A 22,038-nucleotide genomic window follows, 5' to 3' on the forward strand; every position below is an offset into this window, starting at 1 on the left:
TCTGACATTTCACATTCTTAAAATAAAGTGGTGATCCTAACTGACCTAAGACAGGGAATTTTTACTTGGATTAAATGTCAGGAATTGAATGTGTTTAAATCTATTTGGCTAAGGTGTATGTAAACTTCCGACTTCAACTGTATAATAAACACCTATACAACAACGCATCAAGAGGAGTCAAACCAAAATCGATCCAGAGAGCAGAGAGAGCAACAACAAAAAGTCCTCAAAAGATTCCAGCCCAATGACAGAAAAGGGGCAATCACAATCTTTGATTTTATTATAACAAAATATTAAAATAGCATTTATAGAGGACTCTTTATCTATACAAGATCTGTAACATTAATTTATGACAAACCAAAAATATATGTATAAATGTATACATGCACTGTTTATATATAACCATTCATATTTTCAAGTCTTAGTTTGGCAAAACAACAGAAAACAACAAGCGTCACATACAGAACAGACAGCTGAAGGAAAGAATCCCAACGAGTAAGTTCTATCCCTAATGACAATATCATTCAGCAGTTTCACCCTCAACCCTACAGGGTTAAAACCTCCACAAATAATGAGCTTTTGCTTGCAATAAGAAGAAACTAAAGCAAATTCTTTAAAATACTTTACAAAATGTACTATTTTTCAAATAGCTATATTATGAACAAGGAATGGAGATGTATTGAAATACAAGTTTTGCAATGCATTTTCCATTGGCAAACATTGTTTTTCTTTTGTTGCCATGACTACTAAACCAGATTGACAGACACTTAATAGCCAAGATGGAAAAGGTACATTAAAAGAAAACACACCAAATGTGTTGTTTATGCTGCATCCACATATTCTTACTGCATAATAAAGACTTTACATATCAAATTAACCTGAAATCATAATACTTTTACATTTTAGCTTTTAATTCAATAGACAACTACTAGTGTAACAAACAAACACACTAAACAAGTTTGTAAGCATCTGTGTAAACAACTTTGGGCTGTTGGCTGTACGCCTCGCATTTAAAGCTTACCAAATAACATTTGTACAGTGATAATATTTTGTTTTACAGTACTGCAATAAAATAAAACACTGTACTATTCTACAGCAGTGAGCCTTTTTGTTTGTCAACTCATAAAAAAACCAACTTAGAATAACATTCATTAAACATACAGACGGAAGCATGCCAGTAAAGTACCTCATGTTACCGTAGGTTAACAAGCGCAGAAAGAGAGAGCGTCTGAATAGATGAGGGTGTGGTGCAGCATACACAATTGTCTGAGACGCTGTTGAAACTCCACAAGATGCAATAACAGATGCAATAACATGCCCTCGAGTCACTCTTGACTCGAGGGCATTTCTGCTGTCTGCCAGATCTCTGCTTTCTAAACTACAGAGAAGAAAAATAAATGCTTTCTCCTTTCCTGGATATTCTCAGAGCTACGCTCGTGTCTGCATGCCATTTAAAGCTGAGCGCAATCAAGCAAATGGCTAAAAAAACAATCACTTTCACGCATCGACTGAGGAAAAACCATTCAAAAAAAACCTGGGACAAGAGAGCACCAAAGCAAATGGAGGTACTGTTAAAAAGACATTGAGTGATCAGCAGGCATCGCCCATCCCTTCTTCATAAGCACTGTGTCCCAAACGCCTCAGCCATACGCCGTGACATCACATCTCAGTCTGTTTACAGCTCTGTTCCAGGGCAGTGGGAGTCTAAACACAGGAGAGTTGCTGAAACCTTTTCAAAATGGAGCAAAAAGAGATGATTGTATAAGTTCTGTGGGGGTGCCGTTGGTTTGGCCTCGAGCAGCCGTCAGCTGAGACTGAGGACCTGGAGAGGAGCGAGGGGTGAGAGGAGCGAAGGGGTGAGAGGAGCGAAGGGGTGAGAGGAGCGAAGGGGTGAGAGGAGTGTGCCCAGAGGAGGCAGCATGGCAGGTTAAAACCACCTTTCCCTCACTCATCCTCTCACCCTCCCTGCAACGAGCTGCAGTGTCCATCCAGGCGTCCAGCTCTACACAGCTGACACCTGCTCATCTGCAAGAGATAAGAGGAGAGGAGAGTTAACCCAACACTGAAGACAATTACTTCAGACAAAACATCTAGGCACATCTTACAGCACTATCAAAGACATTATGGTATGCTAAGTTATCGTCTCATGTGAAATTGTGTTAAGCTAGTTTTGCCTCTAACTAGAGACATTTTACCATTCCTAACATTCTATACTGTGACTTCACCGGCTTACTGTTGATAACAGACAAAAAGGCAGCAACAAGCTGAGGCTCAGATTACATCTAAATCAGAGACCTTCAACGGTGAACCATTTGCCAGGTAACCCAACTCTGCCACTAACTAGGTAACTCCTGCAGCATCACAGAAAGCTATAGTCTAGTCTACTACAACATGGCCTGCCTGGTGCTATGGTCCTCCATATTGTCCCTGGCTGGGGCTGGTCTCTGTCTTTCTCCACATACCATCCTCACTATCCTCCAGAACCTGTAGGCAGACGCTGGCTGGCCTGGACTGGCCCTGGGATTCGTGGTGGTGGTTTACCCCCAGGCCTCCGGGGCTCTGTAGCAGCTTAGACCTCTGCAGGGCCACACTATAGTCGGGCGGTCGCAAGTGGGAGAGCCGAGGAGGAACTCCATCCTGTCCGTTAACCAGGGTGAGGCCCTGGTATCCTGGAGGGGTGGGGGGAGGCCCCCTATACCTATCGTCCTTGGTGGGAGAGGTTACACAATACACTGGCCACCGGGAATGAGGGAGGAGACAGGGAAGGGGGGTGTGACGGTGATGAAGGGAAGGAATGGAGAAAATAAACACAAATTGAGAAAATAAAACAATGAGCTGTTTCACCACCACTATGTAGCTACTAAACCACTGAAATAAAGAGACCCACAGGCAGGTGGTGTGGTTGGTGTGTGAGATGAATGGTAGCAGCAGATTTGGCATGTACTGTACTGCTCTTCAATAGGCCGGAGATGTAAACCTGTATCACGATACTCGTTAATATCGTAGCAAGGAAACAAAACAGTGGATTTAACTTCTTTAGGAAGTTAAGTGGATTAAAGTTCTTTAGGAAAACATTCCTAATGTTGGAAACAAACATTACGTTGTCATCCAGAGTCACAATTACGTATTTACCAAGCTATAAGCACACAATAGCAGGTTTTTTAAAAGGTCTGCTTCATGTTTATCTTTGCCACGGAAACGTTTTGTGATACTGGTATCGTCCCGGCCCCACTTTTTAATCCTCCTGTCCATCCAGTCAGAGGACGATACATTCGCTTCGTCCCAAATGGCCCCCGATTCCTTATTTAATGCCCATAGGGCTCTGGTCAAAAGGAATGGACTACTTAGGAAGCTCTGGTCAAAAGTAGGGCACTTTATAGGGAATACCATTATCTCTGTGCTCTGCTGCATTACAGAACACCGTCTCTGCTGCATTACAGAAGATTAGGTGAACGGAAAAAGCCTGATTCACAGGTTATAGAAGTAGACCAGCTGGAGAATACAGTATGTGGTAGAGTAGTAGTAAATGCAGCTGAGCAAATAGCACAAGCTGGGGACCCCGGTTAAAAGAATCCCACTATACTGCAGTTCTGTGGACAGCATGAGTGAAAAAACAGAAGCAATTTGTGCCACAGCTGGTTTTGAGACGGGTGGCCAGGCAAAGCGAGTGTATCCAAAGCCATAAGAGAGTAAGTAAAAATGTTTTTCCAAAAAGTGTACAAATCTGCTGTTGTCGTTCCTCAACACACACCACACCCATCTATCTACACACAACAGTTACACACTAACACCACAGTACAGTAGAGGTTATGGAGAAGACACACAGTGGACCCTCACCTATGAGGCCTTTCTCGGTGCTGGACGTGACCGTTTTGTAGATGGGGGCTGTGCTTTGGGGTGCGTCGGGTCCCTCCCCAGGGGCGTCTGAGGCACCGTCTGCAGTGCGGCGTTTGATGGTGCCGTAGTTCCCCTCATATGTGTCAGACAGCGAGGATGACGAGGCCCAGCTCTGCCGTGATTGGTTGAGCTCTGAACTGTCTCTGGAGAGCCTCTTGGCGTCCTCTCCTCCCCCGGACCCCGCCCCTGGTGCTCCCACTACCCCCTCCCCGGCTGGCCCAGCCTCCACCTCTGCTATAGGCCCTGCTAGCTGGGTGTGGCGGAAGGCCCCAGGCGCCAGTTGGTCCCAGGCAGGGGGTCGGCCCAGGCCTAGAAGGGGGACAGGCAGGCTCTGGAAGCTGTCATGGGAGTTGGAGGAGCAGGAGGTCCAGCTTCCCCGCCCGCTGTCGACCACGCTGTCCAGGGAAGCGTGATCGGGGGCCAGTTCCTCTGTGGAGGTCAAGGAGGTGAAGGTGGAGCCCCGCGTCACCTGGCCCCGCGCCAAAGACAAACTGACCAGAAGAAGAGAGAAGGAAACAATGAAACAGAGAAGAAATGATAATGCTAGAATGGTGCCGGAGAGGATGGCTGTCGTTTTACGTGCTCCTAACCAAATGTGATATTTTTGGACATCAGAACAGCGATTACTCACCTCGAACTGGACAAAGATTTTTTTCTTTAACCTCTATGGGACCGGCGGGATGAATTCGTCCCACCTACGTAACAGCCAGTGTAATCCTGTGGCGCGATTTTCAAAACGTTTGAAATGCTATTACTTCAATTTCTCAAACATATGACTATTTTACAGCTATTTAAAGACAAGACTCTCGTTAATCTAACCACACTGTCCGATTTCAAAAAGGCTTTACAACGAAAGCAAAACATTAGATTATGTCAGCAGAGTACCCAGCCAGAAATAATCAGACACCCATTTTTCAAGCTAGCATATAATGTCACAAAAACCCAGAAGACAGCTAAATGCAGCACTAACCTTTGATGATCTTCATCAGATGACACACCTAGGACATTATGTTATACAATACATGCATGTCTGTTCAATCAAGTTCATATTTATATCAAAAACCAGCTTTTTACATTAGCATGTGACATTCAGAAAAAGCATACCCCCCGCAAACTTCCGGGGAATTTACTAACAATTTACTAAATTACTCACGATAAACGTTCACAAAAAGCATAACAATTATTTTAAGAATTATAGATACATTACTCCTCTATGCACTCGATATGTCCGATTTTAAAATAGCTTTTCGGATAAAGCACATTTTGCAATATTCTGAGTAGATAGCCCGGCATCACGGGCTAGCTATTTAGACACCCACCCAGTTTAGCCTTCACCAAAATCACATTTCCTATAAGAAAAATGGTCTTACCTTTCCTGTTCTTCGTCAGAATGCACTCCCAGGACTTCTACTTCAATAACAAATGTAGGTTTGGTCCCAAATAATCCATAGTTATGTTCCATCATTGACGTTTTGTTCGTGCGTTCTAGACACTATCAGAATGGTAAATCACGGTCGTGCGCATGGCGCATAACGTGACAAAACAATTCTAAATATTCCATTACCGTACTTCGAAGCATGTCAACCGCTGTTTAAAATCAATTTTTATGCCATTATTCTCGTAAAAAAACGATAATATTCCGCCCGGGAATCTGCAATTAGCTAAACAGCCGAAGGAAAATACTGCACGGGGTCGAATCGGGCACGCGCCTAATTCCATTGTCCTCTGATGGGCCACTTGGAAAAGGCGATAATGTGTTTCAGCCTGAGGCTGCCTCGTCATCGTTCAGGTTTTTCCCGGGCTCTGAGAGCCTATTGGAGCCGTAGGAATTGTCACGTTACAGCTAAGATCCTGACTCTTCAATAAACAGAAGCAAGAACAACAACACCTTGTCAGACAGGCCACTTCCTGCATGAAACCTTCTCAGGTTTTTGCCTGCCATAGGAGTTCTGTTATACTCACAGACACCATTCAAACAGTTTTAGAAACTTTAGGGTGTTTTCTATCCATATATAATAAGTATATGCATATTCTAGTTACTGGGTAGGATTAGTAACCAGATTAAATCGGGTACGTTTTTTATCCGGCCGTGTAAATACTGCCCCCTAGCCCCAACAAGTTAACGAGTCCGACGCAAAGGATATACTGCTTTCTCTGAAACAGGCTTAAATCCTCGTCATTTGTGTGAAGAAAATACGGAGAAAAAGGGGGCGGAGGTCAGGCTGCCTTCTGAGAATTTGTAGGCGAGTGAGTAAACCCCCTCTATCATTAGTCCAATTAGCCACCGTGCAATCATTGGATAACAAAATGGATGAGCTCCAATCAAGGATATCCTACCAATTGGACATTAAAAACTGTCATATCTTATGTTTCACCGAGTCGTGGCTGAACGACGACATGGATAACATACAGCTGGCTGGGTTTTCAGTCCATCTGCAAGACAGAACTGCTGCCTCCGGTAAGACAAGCGGTGGCGGTCTGTGTCCATTTGTAAATAATAGCTGGTGTGCGAAATCTAATAATAAGGAAGTCTCGAGGTTTTGCTTGCCTGAGGTAGAGTATCTCATGATAAGCAGTAGACCACACTATTTACCAAGAGAGTCTATTTACCACCACAAACCAATGCTGGCACTAAAACCGTACTCAACGAGCTGTATAAGGCCGTAAGCAAACAGGAAAATGCTCATCCAGAGGCGGCGCTCCTAGTGGCGCTCCTATCCTAGCGGCGCTCCTAGAGGCGGCGCTCCTATCTGTTTTACCTCATTTCTACCAGGAAGTTAAATATCCAACCAGAGAAAAAGAAAAACTCTAAACCACCTTTACTCCACACACAGAGACATGTGCAAAGCTCTCAATTTGGCAAATCTGACCATAATTCTATTCTCCTGATTCCTGCTTACAAATTAAAGCGGGCAGTACCAGTGACTCGCTCAATAAGGAAGTGGTCAGAGGATGCAGATGCTAAGCTACAGGACTGTTAGTACAGGCTGGAATATGTTCCGGGATTCTTCCGATGGCATTGAAGAGTACAACACATCAGTCACTGGCTTCATCAATAAGTGCATCGATGACGTCATCCCCACAGTGACCGTACATACATACCACAACCAGAAGCCAGGGATTACAGGCAACATCTGCACTGAGTTAAAGGGTAGAGCTGATGCTTTCAAGGAGCGGGACTCTAACCCGGACACTTATAAGACATCACGCTAAGCCCTCCGACAAACCATAAAACAGGCAAAGCGTCAATACAGGACTAAGATTGAATTGTACTACACCGGCTCCGACGCTTGTCAGATGTGGCAGGGCTTGAAAACTATTACGGACTAAAAGGGAAGCACAGCTGCGAGCTGCCCAGTGACACAAGCCTACCAGATGAGCTAAATAACTTCTATGCTCGCTTTGAGGCAAGCAACACTGAAGCATGCATGAGAGCATCAGCTGTTCCGGACGACTGTGTGATAACGCTCTCCGTAGCCGATATGAGTAAGACCTTTAAACAGGTCAACATTCACAAGGCCGCAGGGCCAGACAGATAACCAGGACATGTACTCAAAGCATGTGCGGACCAACTGGCAAGTGTCTTCACTGACATTTTCAACCTCTCCCTGACCGAGTCTATAATACCTACATGTTTCAAGCAGACCGCCATAGTTACATAAAAACAAAAATAGTCCCTGTGCCCAAGAACACCAAGGTAACCTGCCTAAGTGACTACCCGACAAGTAGCACTCACAATCCTAGACCCACTCCAATTTGCATACCGCCCCAACAGATCCAGGGATGATGCAATCTCTATTGCACCACACTGCCCTTTCCCACCTGGACAAAAGGAACCCCTACGTGAGAATGCTTTTCATTGACTACAGCTCAGCGTTTAACACCATAGTGCCCACTAAGCTCATCACTAAGCTAAGGACCCTGGGACTAAACACCTCCCTCTGCAACTGGATCCTGGACTTCCTGTCATGCCATCCCCAGGTGGTAAGGGTAGGTAACAACATCTACCACACTGATCCTCAACACAGGGGCCCCTCAGGTGTGTGTGCTCAGTCCCCTCCTGTACTCCCTGTTCACTCATGACTGCATGGCCAAGCATGATTCCAACACCATCATTAAGTTTGCCGACGACACAACAGCGGTAGGCCTGATCACTGACAACAACGAGACAGCCTATAGGGAGGAGGTCTGAGACCTGGCAGTGTGGTGCCAGGACAACAACCTCTCCCTCAACGTGATCAAGACAAAGGAGATGATTGTGGACTACAGAAAATGGAGGACCGAGCATGCCCCCACTCTCATCGACAGGCCTGTAGTGGAGCAAGTTGAGAGCTTCAAGTTCCTTGGTGTCCACATCACCAACAATCTTTCATGGTCCAAACACACCAAGACAGTCGTGAAGATGGCACAACAATGCCTCAGGAGACTGAAAAGATTTGGCATGGTTCCTCTAAAAGTTCTACAGCTGCACCATCGAGAGCATCCTGACAGGTTGCATCACCACCTGGTATTGCAACCGTTCGGCCTCCGTCCACAAGATACTACAGAGGGTAATGCGTACGGCCCAGTACATCACTGGGGCCAAGCTTCCTGCCATCCAGGACCTCTATACCAGGCAGTGTCGGAGGAAGGCCCTAAAAATTGTCAAAGACTCCAGCCACCCCAGTCATTGACTGTTCTCTCTGCTACAACATGGCAAGCGGTACCGTAGCATCAAGTCTAGGTCAAAAAGGCTTCTTAACAGCTTCTACTCCCAGTCTCACACAGTGTCTCTAGGATTTATCACTGTACCCACCATAAAGCAAAGTTGTGCTCTACTCCTTTCCTTCCATTAACCAGACACTGTTTGATTCATCTAAAATGGTTTTTACAGAGTGTGCTGGGAGTTCAAATAAACAATATTTAATGAACAGACTGCCACCGCCACTGCAGCAGGTTCCCAGGTAATAAAATATTACACAAAAGGAGATTATTGTGACCAAGAAGTATATAATATTTATGCCAGAGAGTCATCATCTTGGAGGGACAGTAAAGGGGGTTGTTTACTTGTTGGAATTAAAAGCTGTCCGCATAAAAGGAGCAGCACAGTTAATGTGGGAGTGAGTGAGTAAAAATGTGGTGTTGATAAACAGTAGCCTTTTATGATTTCCTGTCCACTGCTTTAACGAGCCAAGGACATAATTGGAACCCAGCTTGGAGGGGTTTGCTTTGAGGAGGTATACGATGTGTGTGTGTGTGTGTGTGTGTGTGTGTGTGTGTGTGTGTGTGTGTGTGTGTGTGTGTGTCTGGTGTAGGGCTGACTAGTGTCAGTTGTTGTTGGAGGGTGTCTGCTTTGTCTACAGTGTGTGTGTGTGTGTGTGTACGTGCGCGTGTGTGTCTATTTAATGTGTGTGTGTGTATACGTGCGTGTGTGTATACGTGCGTGTGTTACCTGGTGCTGGGCTGGCTGCAGTCAGAGTTGGCATGTGTGAGTTGCGTGGTGGTGCCTGGGGTCTCTGTGGTGTCCCTGGTCTTGATGCCTTGGCGCTCCTCTGCAGGACCAGCAGGCATGGAGTCCACTGAGCAGTTACTGACGATGCTGGAGCGGGACGAGATCTCACTGTGGCTGGAGTCGGACAGGTTGTCTGACTTCCCTGCAGGCATCAGGGCATAGCCTGGGGGAGAACGAGGAGATGATCATCCACACACAGCCTCTACCAACCTTCACTAGGTCTAACACCCTAGACTCTACTACAGACGCTCTACATACAGATCAGCAGCATGTCCAACACCGATCAGGACCGGCTTTAACAAACTCTTTTATTTCAAAAACTGAAATCCTGTAAAAACAAAAAAGTTCTATAAGTAGGATAAACATCTCATCATCTTTGTTTTAGTTTCTCCCATGCTCATCAATAACATCTGTAGAAAACTAATAATCAACATTAAAACTGTGGAAATTGGGAGCACCCTATTCACATTGCAGTTGACCTGTAGAGTCTCTTGAACACAACATGCTTACCTTACCTTATACTATCTTATTTTGTGAATGTCATAAATAACATCTAACGTTGAAGTATTTCAGTAACAAATTCTGAAAGCTCAAGATCGTACTGCATATTAAATCTAGCTGCCTTTTAAAATCATTATGCATACTCTGTCACTTCGTTGTGGATCAACTTGGACTGAACCATAACTAACATGTATGATACAATACAGGAAAACGTTCACCAACATCTTTCAATGAACTGCTGAAACCTCATGACAAAACTTTCTGTACACATAAAATACATATTCAGTTCACTTCACACAGAATGTACTTCCTCAGTCTAGCAGATTGCCTTTGTCCTCTAAGCCAACTTTAGTGTTCATTATTTTACAGAGGGACTAGTGTGCTACTTCCTCAGTCTGTCTTTCAGATAGTCTTTCTCCTCTTATGTCGGTCTCTGCAGAGCCATAGAAAGGCCCTGCTGGGGCTGGCTGACCTCCTTGCCTGCCCTTTGACCTGCTCAGCCTGTCTCTGTCCTGGGCTACCCTCCTGGGCCTCAGAGGGCCCCGTCTGCCCCGGACCCTCAACTGGTGTCTTAGCCACTAACACTGCAGCCAGCCTTTCCCTAGACTGACTCCTCCCCCTCAGCATCCTGAACGGGGACAGCTCCCTCAGCCTCTTCCTCAGGGGGGACTCTGGTAGTCTGGGCCTGGGGGGGGTTAGAGGCTCTGGCCCTGTCGAGGTCTCTGCCTGGGGAGTGGGGGTCCCTGCTTCTGGGTCTCCATGGGGCCCAGAGTGGCTCATCATCCCTGGCCCTGCCTGCTCTGTCTCCACCCCCATCTCTCTGTCCCTGCCTTCCTCCCCGTCTCTGATGTGCTGCCTGGTCATCTGCAGGAACCTCTTGTGGAGGAGAGCCCCACCTATGCCGTAGCTGCGGCTGCTGGCCGTGCCTGCCTTGGTGCTGGCCTCGCTGGTGAGAGAGGACGACGAGCCAGACCGGTTCATCTGGCTGTTGGTGTTATGCTGGGGGTTGGCCACACCACCCACTGTAGACAAACACAGGAGAGAGACGGGGAGAATGATTGAGGTGCTTGATTAAGACCACACAAAATTAGAGTATGGATAGATGAGATGAGGGAACAGGACTACAGCAAGATGTGTATGTATGTACTGTGGGCGAGAGATGCTGGGTTGAGGTGCTGATATATAGAGGGTACTGGCAGTGAGGTACAAACCTTTGATGAAGAATGGGTATGCTTGGTTCTGAGTTATGGGTATGAGTTGTGAGATGGATGAATGGATTGTAGAAGATGCTGTAGTGAGAGGTAATGTGAGGTAGCCAGGGTGTAGACCTTTGCGAGGGGACCCCTGTGGCGATACGGTGGGGCTGGAATGCAGGGAGGAAACGGTGGACACAGTGTCTTCAGCAGGCCTCTTCACAATCCAGGGACTGTCCTCTGATTGGCTGAGCTGGGAGCTGGGAGGCTTCTTTATCACCTGGGGAGAGCTGGAGTCTGGGAGGGGGAGAGAGACAGAGATACACACTGTTATAGTCTGAGGGGGAGAGAGAGAGATACACACTGTTATAGTCTGAGGGGGAGAGAGAGAGATACACACTGTTATAGTCTGTGAGGGAGGGAGAGACAGAGATACACACTGTTATAGTCTGTGAGGGGGAGACAGAGATACACACTGTTATAGTCTGTGAGGGGGAGAGAGAGAGATACACACTGTTATAGTCTGAGGGAGAGACAGAAATACACACTGTTATAGTCTGTGAGGGGGAGAGAGAGAGATAAACACTGTTATAGTCTGTGGGGGGGAGAGAGAGATACACACTGTTATAGTCTGTGAGGGAGGGAGAGACAGAGATACACACTGTTATAGTCTGTGAGGGGGAGAGAGAGAGATACACACAGTTATAGTCTGTGAGGGGAAGAGAGAGATACACACTGTTATAGTCTGAGGGGGAGAGAGAGAGAGAGATACACACTGTTATAGTCTGTGAGGGAGGGAGAGATACACACTGTTATAGTCTGTGAGGGGGAGAGAGAGAGATACACACTGTTATAGTCTGTGAGGGGGAGAGAGAGATACACACTGTTATAGTCTGTGAGGGAGAGAGAGATACACACTGTTATAGTCTGTGAGGGAGAGAGAGATACACACTGTTATAGTCTGAGGGGGAGAGAGAGATACACACTGTTATAGTCTGTGAGGGGGAGAGAGAGATACACACTGTTATAGTCTGAGGGGGAGAGAGAGTGATAAACACTGTTATAGTCTGTGAGGGGGAGAGAGATACACACTATTATAGTCTGTGAGGGGGAGAGAGACATACACACTGTTATAGTCTGTGAGGGAGGGAGAGACAGAGATACACACTGTTATAGTATGTGAGGGGGAGAGAGAGATACACACTGTTATAGTCTGAGGGGGAGACAGAGATACACACTGTTATAGTCTGTGAGGGGGAGAGAGAGATACACACTGTTATAGTCTGAGGGGGAGAGAGAGAGATACACACTGTTATAGTCTGAGGGGGAGAGAGAGAGAGATACACACTGTTATAGTCTGAGGGGGAGAGAGAGATACACACTGTTAAAGTCTGTGAGGGAGAGAGAGATACACACTGTTATAGTCTGTGAGGGAGAGAGAGATACACACTGTTATAGTCTGTGAGGGAGAGAGAGACACACTGTTATAGTCTGTGAGGGGGAGAGAGAGAGATACACACTGTTATAGTCTGAGGGGGAGAGAGAGATACACACTGTTATAGTCTGTGAGGGGGAGAGAGAGATACACACTGTTATAGTCTGAGGGGGAGAGAGAGATACACACTGTTATAGTCTGTGAGGGAGGGAGAGACAGAGATACACACTGTTATAGTCTGTGAGGGGGAGAGAGATACACACTGTTATAGTCTGTGGGAGAGAGAGATACACACTGTTATAGTCTGGGAGGGAGGGAGAGACAGAGATACACACTGTTATAGTCTGTGAGGGGGAGAGAGAGAGATAAACACTGTTATAGTCTGTGGGGGAGAGAGAGAGATACACACTGTTATAGTCTGTGAGGGAGGGAGAGACAGAGATACACACTGTTATAGTCTGTGAGGGAGGGAGAGACAGAGATACACACTGTTATAGTCTGTGAGGGGGAGAGAGAGAGATACACACTGTTATAGTCTGAGGGAGAGACAGAGATACACACTGTTATAGTCTGTGAGGGGGAGAGAGAGAGATAAACACTGTTGTAGTCTGTGGGGGGGAGAGAGAGATACACACTGTTATAGTCTGTGAGGGAGGGAGAGACAGAGATACACACTGTTATAGTCTGTGAGGGGGAGACAGAGATACACACTGTTATAGTCTGAGGGGGAGAGAGAGATACAGTGCATTCAGAAAATATTCAGACCCCTTGACTTTTTCCACAGTTACGTTACAGCCTTATTCTAAAATGAATTAAATTGTATTCTTTACTCAATCTACACACACCCCATAATGACAAAGCAAAAACAGGTTAAAAAAAACAGAAATACCACATTTACATAAGTATTCAGACCCTTTACTCAATACTTTGTTGAAACACCTTTGGGAGTGATTACAGCCTAGAGTCTTCTTGGGTATGAAGCTACACACTTTATTTGGGGAGTTGCACATTCTTCTATGCAGATCCTCTCAAGCTCTGTCAGGTTGGATGGGGAGCATCGCTGCACAGCTATTTTCAGGTTTCTCCAGAGATGTTCGATCGGGTTCAAGTCCGGGCTCCGGCTGGGCCACTCAGGGACATTCCGAGACTTGTCCCGAAGTCACTTCTGCGTTGTCTTGGCTTTGTGCATAGGGTCGTTGTCCTGTTGGAAGGTGAACCTTCGCCCCAGTCTGAGGTCCTGAGCGCTCTGGAGCAGGTTTTGTCAAGGATCTCTCTGTACTTTGCTCCGTTCATATTTCCCCTCAATCCGGACTAGTCTCCCAGTCCCTGCTGCTGAAAAACATCCCCACAGCCTGATGCTGCCACCACCATCCTTCACCGTAGGGATGGTGCCAGGTTTCCTCCAGACGTAATGCTTAGCATTCAGGCCAAAGAGTTCAATCTTGGTTTCATCAGACCAGAGAATCTTGTTTCCCATGGTCTGAGAGTCCTTTAGGTGACTATTGGCAAACTCCAAGCGGGCTGTCATGTGCCTTTTACTGAGGAGTGGTTTCTGTCTGGCCTCTACCATAAAGGCCTGCTTGGTGGAGTGCTGTAGAGATGGGAGAACCTTCCAGAAGGACAACCATCTCCACAGAGGAACTCTAGAGCTCTGTCAGAGTGACCATCGGGTTCTTGGTCACCTCCCTGACCAAGGCCCTTCACCCTGATTGCTCAGTTTGGCCGGGCAGCTAGCTCTAGGAAGAGTCTTAATGGTTCCAAACTTCTTCCATTTAAGAATGATGGAGGCCACTGTGTTCTTTGGGACCTTCAATGCTGCAGAAATGTTTTGGTACCTTTCCCCAGATCTATCTCTCGACACAATCTTGTCTCTCACAATTCCTTTGACCTCATGGCTTGGTTTTTGCTCTGACATGCACTGTCAACTGTGGGACCTTATATAGACAGGTGTGTGCCTTTCCAAATCATGTCCAATCAATTGAATTAAAAAAAAACATGAGCTGGCGCACACCCAGAATAATAGTTGTGTGGAGGTGCTGACTAACGGCGAATAAACTAGAAACTATCAAAATAAAGAAAGTCGCATGCTCCATGTATAAACTCCCAGCAATTTAATGGGTTTTTACCAACATTTCGGCATCACTGTGCCTTCCTCTGTGCCTTCCTCTGGCACCCTGAGGAAGGCACAGTGATGCTGAAACGTTGGTAAATACCCATTAAATTGCTGGGAGATTATACATGGAGCATGCGACTTCCTTTATTTTGAAAGTTTACAATCAATTGAATTTACCACTCCAATTGTAGAAACATCTCAAGGATGATCAATGGAAACAGGATGCACCTGAGCTCAATGTCGAGTCTCATAGCAAAGGGTCTGAATTTTTATCTAAATAAGGTAATGTAATTGATGTAATTTATTTGTAATAAATGTGGAAACATTTTCTAAAAAACAGTTTTTGCTATGTCATTATGGGGTATTGTGCGAAGATGAGCAGAAAAAAGAATGTAATCTATTTTAGAATAAGGCTGTAACGTAACAAAATGTAGAAAAAGTCAAGGGGTCTGAATACTTTCCGAATGCACTGTCTACTGTTACGAGTCTGGGACAGACAGGGACATACAGTGGGGGAAAAAAGTATTTGATCCCCTGCTGATTTTGTACGTTTGCCCACTTACAAAGAAATGATCAGTCTATAATTTTAATGGTAGGTTTATTTGAACAGTGAGAGACAGAATAACAACAAAAAAATCCAGAAAAACGCATGTCAAAAATGTTATAAAATGATTTGCATTTTAATGACGGAAATAAGTATTTGACCCCTCTGCAAAACATGACTTAGTACTTGGTGGCAAAACCCTTGTTGGCAATCACAGAGGTCAGACGTTTCTTGTAGTTGGCCACCAGGTTTGCACACATCTCAGGAGGGATTTTGTCCCACTCCTCTTTGCAGATCTTCTCCAAGTCATTAAGGTTTCGAGGCTGACGTTTCGCAACTCGAACCTTCAGCTCCCTCCACAGATTTTCTATGGGATTAAGGTCTGGAGACTGGCTAGGACACTCCAGGACCTTAATGTGCTTCTTCTTTGTTGCCTTGGCCGTGTGTTTTGGGTCATTGTCATGCTGGAATACCCATCCACGACCCATTTTCAATGCCCTGGCTGAGAGAAGGAGGTTCTCACCCAAGATTTGACAGTACATGGTCCCGTCAAATGATGCGGTGAAGTTGTCCTGTCCCCTTAGCAGAAAAACACCCCCAAAGCATCATGTTTGACGGTGGAGATGGTGTTCTTGGGGTCATAGGCAGCATTCCTCCTCCTCCAAACACGGCGAGTTGAGCTGATGCCAAAGAGCTCCATTTTGGTCTCATCTGACCGCAACACTTTCACCAGTTGTCCTCTGAATCATTCAGATGTTCATTGGCAAACTTCAGACGGGCATGTATATGTATTCTTCAGCAGGGGGACCTTGCGGGCGCTGCAGGATTTCAGTCCTTCACGGCGTAGTGTGTTACCAATTGTTTTCTTGGTGACTATGGTCCCAGCTGCCTTGAGATCATTGACAAGATCCTCCCGTGTAGTTCTGGGCTGATTCCTCACCGTTCTCATGATCATTGCAACTCCACGAGGTGAGATCTTGCATGGAGCCCCAGGCCGAGGGATATTGACAGTTGTTTTGTGTTTCTTCCATTTGCGAATAATCATACCAAATGTTGTCACCTTCTCACCAAGCTGCTTGGCGATGGTCTTGTAGCCCATTCTAGCCTTGTGTAGGTGTACAATCTTGTCCCTAACATCCTTGGAGAGCTCTTTGGTCTTTGCCATGGTAGAGTGTTTGGAATCTGATTGATTGATTGCTTCTGTGGACAGGTGTCTTTTATACAGGTAACAAGCTGCGGTTAGGAGCACTCCCTTTAAGAGTGTGCTCCTAATCTCAGCTCGTTACCTGTATAAAAGACACCTGGGAGCCAGAAATCTTTCTGATTGAGAGGGGGTCAAATACTTATTTCCCTCATTAAAATGCAAATCAATTTATAACATTTTTGACATGCGTTTTTCTCAATATTTTTGTTGTTATTCTGTCTCTCACTGTTCAAATAAACCTAACATTAAAATTATAGACTGATAATTTCTTTGTCAGTGGGCAAACATACAAAATCAGCAAGGGATCAAATTATTTTCCCCCCCCACTGTACACTGTTAGAGAGGAAACCATACAGTGGGTACATACGCCATTATTTTACTACAGAATATTATCATTTCAGCCATGACTCCCTGGTAAAATAGTTATTCTGACCTCAAAGGAACTTTTGGGATAAATAAAGGTCACCTAAAGAATATAAATAAATCACCCACAAGACATCACAATATTGCCTTTAACATTGACTCACTATAAAATCACTAATATGCAACATGTTTAACATTGACTAACAGGTACTGTTGTCAAACTCTATTGTCTTTGAATTGTATAGCATATCTTCTGATGCTATTTCTAACCAGAGGATCTTCCAACCGGGATTTCTGGAAATCTTGTGAAAGTTAATGGGTAATTTCCAACCCTAGAAGATAGTAACAGTTCCAGTGACTCACTGTGTGCGGTGTGAATGTCCTTGGCGGTGCTCTTCTTCCGTAGCGGGTAGAGGGGTACCTGGACCTGGAGCACCTGAGACACGCGGTTCTGGGTCTTCCCCCCGTGCAGCGGCGAGCGCAGCGACACGGGAGACATGTCCGACTTGTTGTACCGTCGCTCACTCAAGTTCTTGGACACTGTAGTCATCGAAACAAGAAATATTTCATTTGGAACCAGGCACTGCAAGATTATTATGTTCCTGTGCAGAAAGACAGTAATCACAGAAACATCAGCACTATGAATGGCCTGACCAGTTACTCCAGAGGGTCAGTGTGTAAACACAGTAAACACAAAGACGAAAAAGAGGAAGCTAAGACAACAAGGTGGTCACAGAGAGGAAATGGAAATGTCTGACAAATTTATAGTAAGATTAATGAAATGGGTATATTTGTACAGCCTCTTGCTAAATGTATTTATTTTAATTTGTGGGAATATGAATAATATTGATTAATTTTTAAACAAGGAGTAACTCCTCTTCTCTCAGTAGGGCAATGCAGAATGTGAAATATACTGCCCACTAGGTGGCAGTGTAAGGCAAGATAAAGACACAGTCAAGTGAAAAAAACTTCATTCCAAGTGAATCCCATTTGTCAGGGTCAAATTTGTCCCATTTGTTCCATGTTGTCAGGCGTTGTAATACTTGGTGTGATTATAAGTATTATACCAGGGTTGGGGTCAATTCGAATTGAAGTCAGTCAATTCAGGAAGTAAACTGACGTTCCAATTCAATAATTGAAAAAAAGGGCATCAATTTTCAATGAACTCTCAATGAAGATCTTTTTTAAAGATATTATATTTATTTTCAAAATGTCATTTTTATTTTCAATTCAAATCACTTCCTGAATTGAGTCTCTTCAAAATTAAATAGACCCTGTGTTATACATTGTTGCATTTGGCCACCAAAATGGTAGTTACGGTGTTGACTCAGACTCACAGGTGCTGTAGGTAGGCTCACACTGTAGAGACATGGTCTGATGTTTCTCCTCGTCCGTCTCCACCGCCAGGTTGGACAGGTACTGCTTCACCTTACGGGCCATCTGCGCATCCTCGTACAGCTTCTTAGCGTTGAGCAGCGAGCTGCGACGCACACGCTTCTTATGGGCCCCGCCCTGTACGTCTAACATGTTGGAGTTGGTGCTGCCCTGACTCAGAGACCTGGATGGAGGAGAGAAGAAGTGGATGGAGTGAGGAATGGAGGGAGCAAGGGAGAGAAGTATGGGGAGACATTAAACAGGGAGGGAGACCGGTCAATTATTCAGGACTTCAGTGGAGACATTAAACAGGGAGGGAGACCGGTCAGTTATTCAGGACTTCAGTGGAGACATTAAACAGGGAGGGAGACCGGTCAGTTATTCAGGACTTCAGTGGAGACATTAAAACAGAGAGGGAGACACCAAACAGACATGCTCTACAGGTTATGATCATGCAGTCTCTCAAAACTATTACCTTCCTGTCAAACTGTCACTGTAACACACGCTCAGGACATTCAGAGAGCACTTTGATGGGAAGGTCACTTAACATGATTCTGAATACAGTGCATTGGAGCATAGCAGGTTCTAACACAACCATGCAACAAGGATGCCCCTCGCTGATGCACCATGCTAAAACAAATGGGTAAATGAAACATAACATTCTCTTTGACAGTCAAAAATGGTTAGAACATTAAATGAATCTGGGTAAAATGGCAGGATGCACACACAATGCAAAACAGACTCGTCTGATCCAATGGTGATCTTTTGGATAGGATGGATTGGCGAATGAAATGGTTAGGGACCGATCGACACACGAAAGGGGCATGCGGTTTGGGAGGGCACTGGCGACTGGGGGGGGATGCATGGTGGCTGGACTATTACCAGGGGACTTACCCTAAACTCTTCCACCTCTTCTTCCTGCAAGCAAGACCCAATGACATTGAAACAGTAGTCAAGGAAGATCAGAGGCACCGCCACCACTGAAGGAGGTGGCCGAGGATGGGGACACACAGAATCTCTCCCGAGTCCCTATATCAACTGTGTGTGTGTGTGTGTGTGTGTGTGTGTGTGTGTGTGTGTGTGTGTGTGTGTGTGTAAATGAAATGTGGTGGAGGATTGTGTGCTTTAACTAAAGTCAGTATCTGTTTAAATAGTTCTACTAAAGGTATAACTCATTGAATCCACCTTCTGTTGTTACATCATCTACAGCAGCAGTGAGACATGGGAGAGAAGGGTGTGTTGATCATTTCTGTTTTGAGAGTGAATGTTTAGGGGAACACCGGTGCTGCTTGGTGTGGAGGGAGCCTGAAGGGAGCAGTGGTGCTGCTTGGTGTGGAGGAAGCCTGAAGGGAGCAGTGGTGCTGCTTGGTGTGGAGGAAGCAGTGGTGCTGCTTGGTGTGGAGGGAGCCTGAAGGGAGCAGTGGTGCTGCTTGGTGTGGAGGGAGCCTGAAGGGAGCGCAGTGGTGCTGCTTGGTGTGGAGGGAGCCTGAAGGGAGCAGTGGTGCTGCTTGGTGTGGAGGAAGCAGTGGTGCTGCTTGGTGTGGAGGGAGCAGTGATGCTGCTTGGTGTGGAGGAAGCCTGAAGGGAACAGTGGTGCTGCTTGGTGTGGAGGGAGCAGTGATGCTGCTTGGTGTGGAGGAAGCCTGAAGGGAACAGTGGTGCTGCTTGGTGTGGAGGGAGCAGTGATGCTGCTTGGTGTGGAGGAAGCCTGAAGGGAACAGTGGTGCTGCTTGGTGTTTAGGGAGCCTGAAGGGAGCAGTGGTGCTGCTTGGTGTGGAGGGAGCCTGAAGGGAGCAGTGGTGCTGCTTGGTGTGGAGGGAGCCTGAAGGGAGCAGTGGTGCTGCTTGGTGTGGAGGGAGCCTGAAGGGAGCAGTGGTGCTGCTTGGTGTGGAGGGAGTCTGAAGGGAGCAGTGGTGCTGCTTGGTGTGGAGGAAGCAGTGGTGCTGCTTGGTGTGGAGGGAGCAGTGATGCTGCTTGGTGTGGAGGAAGCCTGAAGGGAACAGTGGTGCTGCTTGGTGTGGAGGGAGCAGTGATGCTGCTTGGTGTGGAGGAAGCCTGAAGGGAACAGTGGTGCTGCTTGGTGTGGAGGAAGCCTGAAGGGAACAGTGGTGCTGCTTGGTGTGGAGGGAGCAGTGAAAACAACAGGTGCAGACCTTACCGTGAAATGCTTACTTACAAGCCCTTAACCAACAATGCAGTTCAAGAAAGAGATGATATATTTACCAAATAAACTAAAGTAAAAAATAATAAAAAGTAACAATAAAATAACAATAACGAGGCAATATATAGCAGGTACGGGCACGGAGTCAATGTGCGGGGGTACAGGTTAGTTGAGGTAATTTGTACATGCAGGTAGGGGTAAAGTGCGGCAGCAGTGAGAACAGTCTATGACTGGAATCTTTGACAATTTTTGGGGCTTTCCTCTGACACCGCCTACTATATACAGTTGAAGTCGGAAGTTTACATACACCTTAGCCAAATACATTTAAACTCTGTTTTTCACAATTCCTGACATTTAATCCTAGTTAAAATTCCCTGTCTTAGGTCAGTTAGGATCACCACTTTATTTTAAGAATGTGAAATGTAAGAATAACAGTAGAGAACGATTTATTTCAGCTTTTATTTCTTTCATCAAATTCCCAGTGGGTCAGAAGTTCACATACAGTCAATTAGCATTTGGTAGCATTGCCTTTAAATTGTTTAACTCGGGTCAATCGTTTTGGGTAGCCTTCCACAAGTTTCCCACAATAAGTTGGGTGAATTTTGGCCCATTCCTCCTGACAGAGCTGGTGTAACTGAGTGAAGTTTGTAGGCCTCCTTGCTCGCACATGCTTTCAGTTCTGCCCACAAATTTTCAATAGGATTGAGGTCAGGGCCAGGGTATTGGCCACTCTAATAACTTGACTTTGTTGTCCTTAAGCCATTTTGCCACAACTTTGGAAGTATGCTTGGGGTCATTGTCCATTTGGAAGACCCATTTGCGACCAAGCTTTAACTTCCTGACTGATGTCCTGAGATGTTGCTTCAATATATCCACATAATTTTCCTACCTCATGATACCATCTATTTTGTGAAGTGCACCAGTCCCTCCTGCAGCAAAGCACCCCCACAACATGATGCTGCCACCCCGTGCTTCACGGTTGGGATGGTGTTCTTCGGCTTGCAAGCACCCTTTTTCCTCCAAACATAACGATGTTCATTATGGCCAAACAGTTCTATTTTTGTTTCATCAGACCAGAGTACATTTTTCCAAAAAGTACGATCTTTGTCATTCATGTCCAGCTGTAGTCTGGCTTATTTATGGCGGTTTTGGAGCAGTGGCTTCTTCCTTGCTGAGCGGCCTTTCAGGTTATGTCGATATAGGACTCGTTTTACTGTGGATATAGGTACTTTTGTACTTGTTTCTTCCAGCATCTTCACAAGGTCCTTTGCGGTTGTTCTGGGATTGATTTGCACTTTTCGCACCAAAGTACATTCATCTCTAGGAGACAGAACGCGTCTCCTTCCTGAGCAGTATGATGGCTGAGTGGTCCCATGGTGTTTATACTTGCGTACTATTGTTTGTACAGATGAACGTGGTACCTTCAGGCGTTTGGAAATTGCTCCCAAGGATGAACCAGACTTGTGGAGGTCTTGGCTGATTTCTCTAGATTTTCCCATGATGTCAAGCAAAGAGGCACTGAGTTTGAAGGTAGGCCTTGAAATACATCCACATGTATACCTCCAATTGACTCAAATTATGTAAATTAACCTAACAGAAGCTTCTAAAGCCATGACATAATTTTCGGGAATTTTCCAAGTTGTTTAAAGGCACAGTCAACTTCGTGTATGTAAACTTCTGACCCACTGGAATTGTGATACAGTGAATTATAAGTGAAATAATCTGTCTGTAAACAATTGTTGGAAAAATTAGCAGATGTCCC

At 45.6% G+C, this 22,038-nt stretch overlaps 1 protein-coding gene across 10 annotated transcripts in view; it reads right to left on the minus strand.

Annotated features, from left to right (window-relative positions):
• Positions 1-257: 257 nt before the first annotated feature.
• The window catches only part of LOC106603825 (rap guanine nucleotide exchange factor 6), a 197,170-nt gene continuing 175,389 nt past the window's right edge, over positions 258-22,038 (minus strand). For all 10 annotated transcript variants that reach the window (XM_045717340.1, XM_014198000.2, XM_045717338.1 and 7 more), the window contains 9 exons: positions 19,010-19,033; positions 18,079-18,299; positions 17,105-17,281; positions 11,101-11,379; positions 10,786-10,911; positions 9,329-9,551; positions 3,838-4,388; positions 2,463-2,732; positions 258-2,025 (listed from right to left, as the gene is read on the minus strand). In XM_045717340.1, coding sequence (XP_045573296.1) covers positions 2,003-2,025; positions 2,463-2,732; positions 3,838-4,388; positions 9,329-9,551; positions 10,786-10,911; positions 11,101-11,379; positions 17,105-17,281; positions 18,079-18,299; positions 19,010-19,033 — 1,894 coding nt within the window. In that variant the 3' untranslated portion in view covers positions 258-2,002. The remainder of the gene's footprint in view (positions 2,026-2,462; positions 2,733-3,837; positions 4,389-9,328; positions 9,552-10,785; positions 10,912-11,100; positions 11,380-17,104; positions 17,282-18,078; positions 18,300-19,009; positions 19,034-22,038) is intronic.

Source organism: Salmo salar, chromosome ssa04 (genome assembly GCF_905237065.1).
Source record: "Salmo salar chromosome ssa04, Ssal_v3.1, whole genome shotgun sequence".
Taxonomy (NCBI): domain Eukaryota; kingdom Metazoa; phylum Chordata; class Actinopteri; order Salmoniformes; family Salmonidae; genus Salmo; species Salmo salar.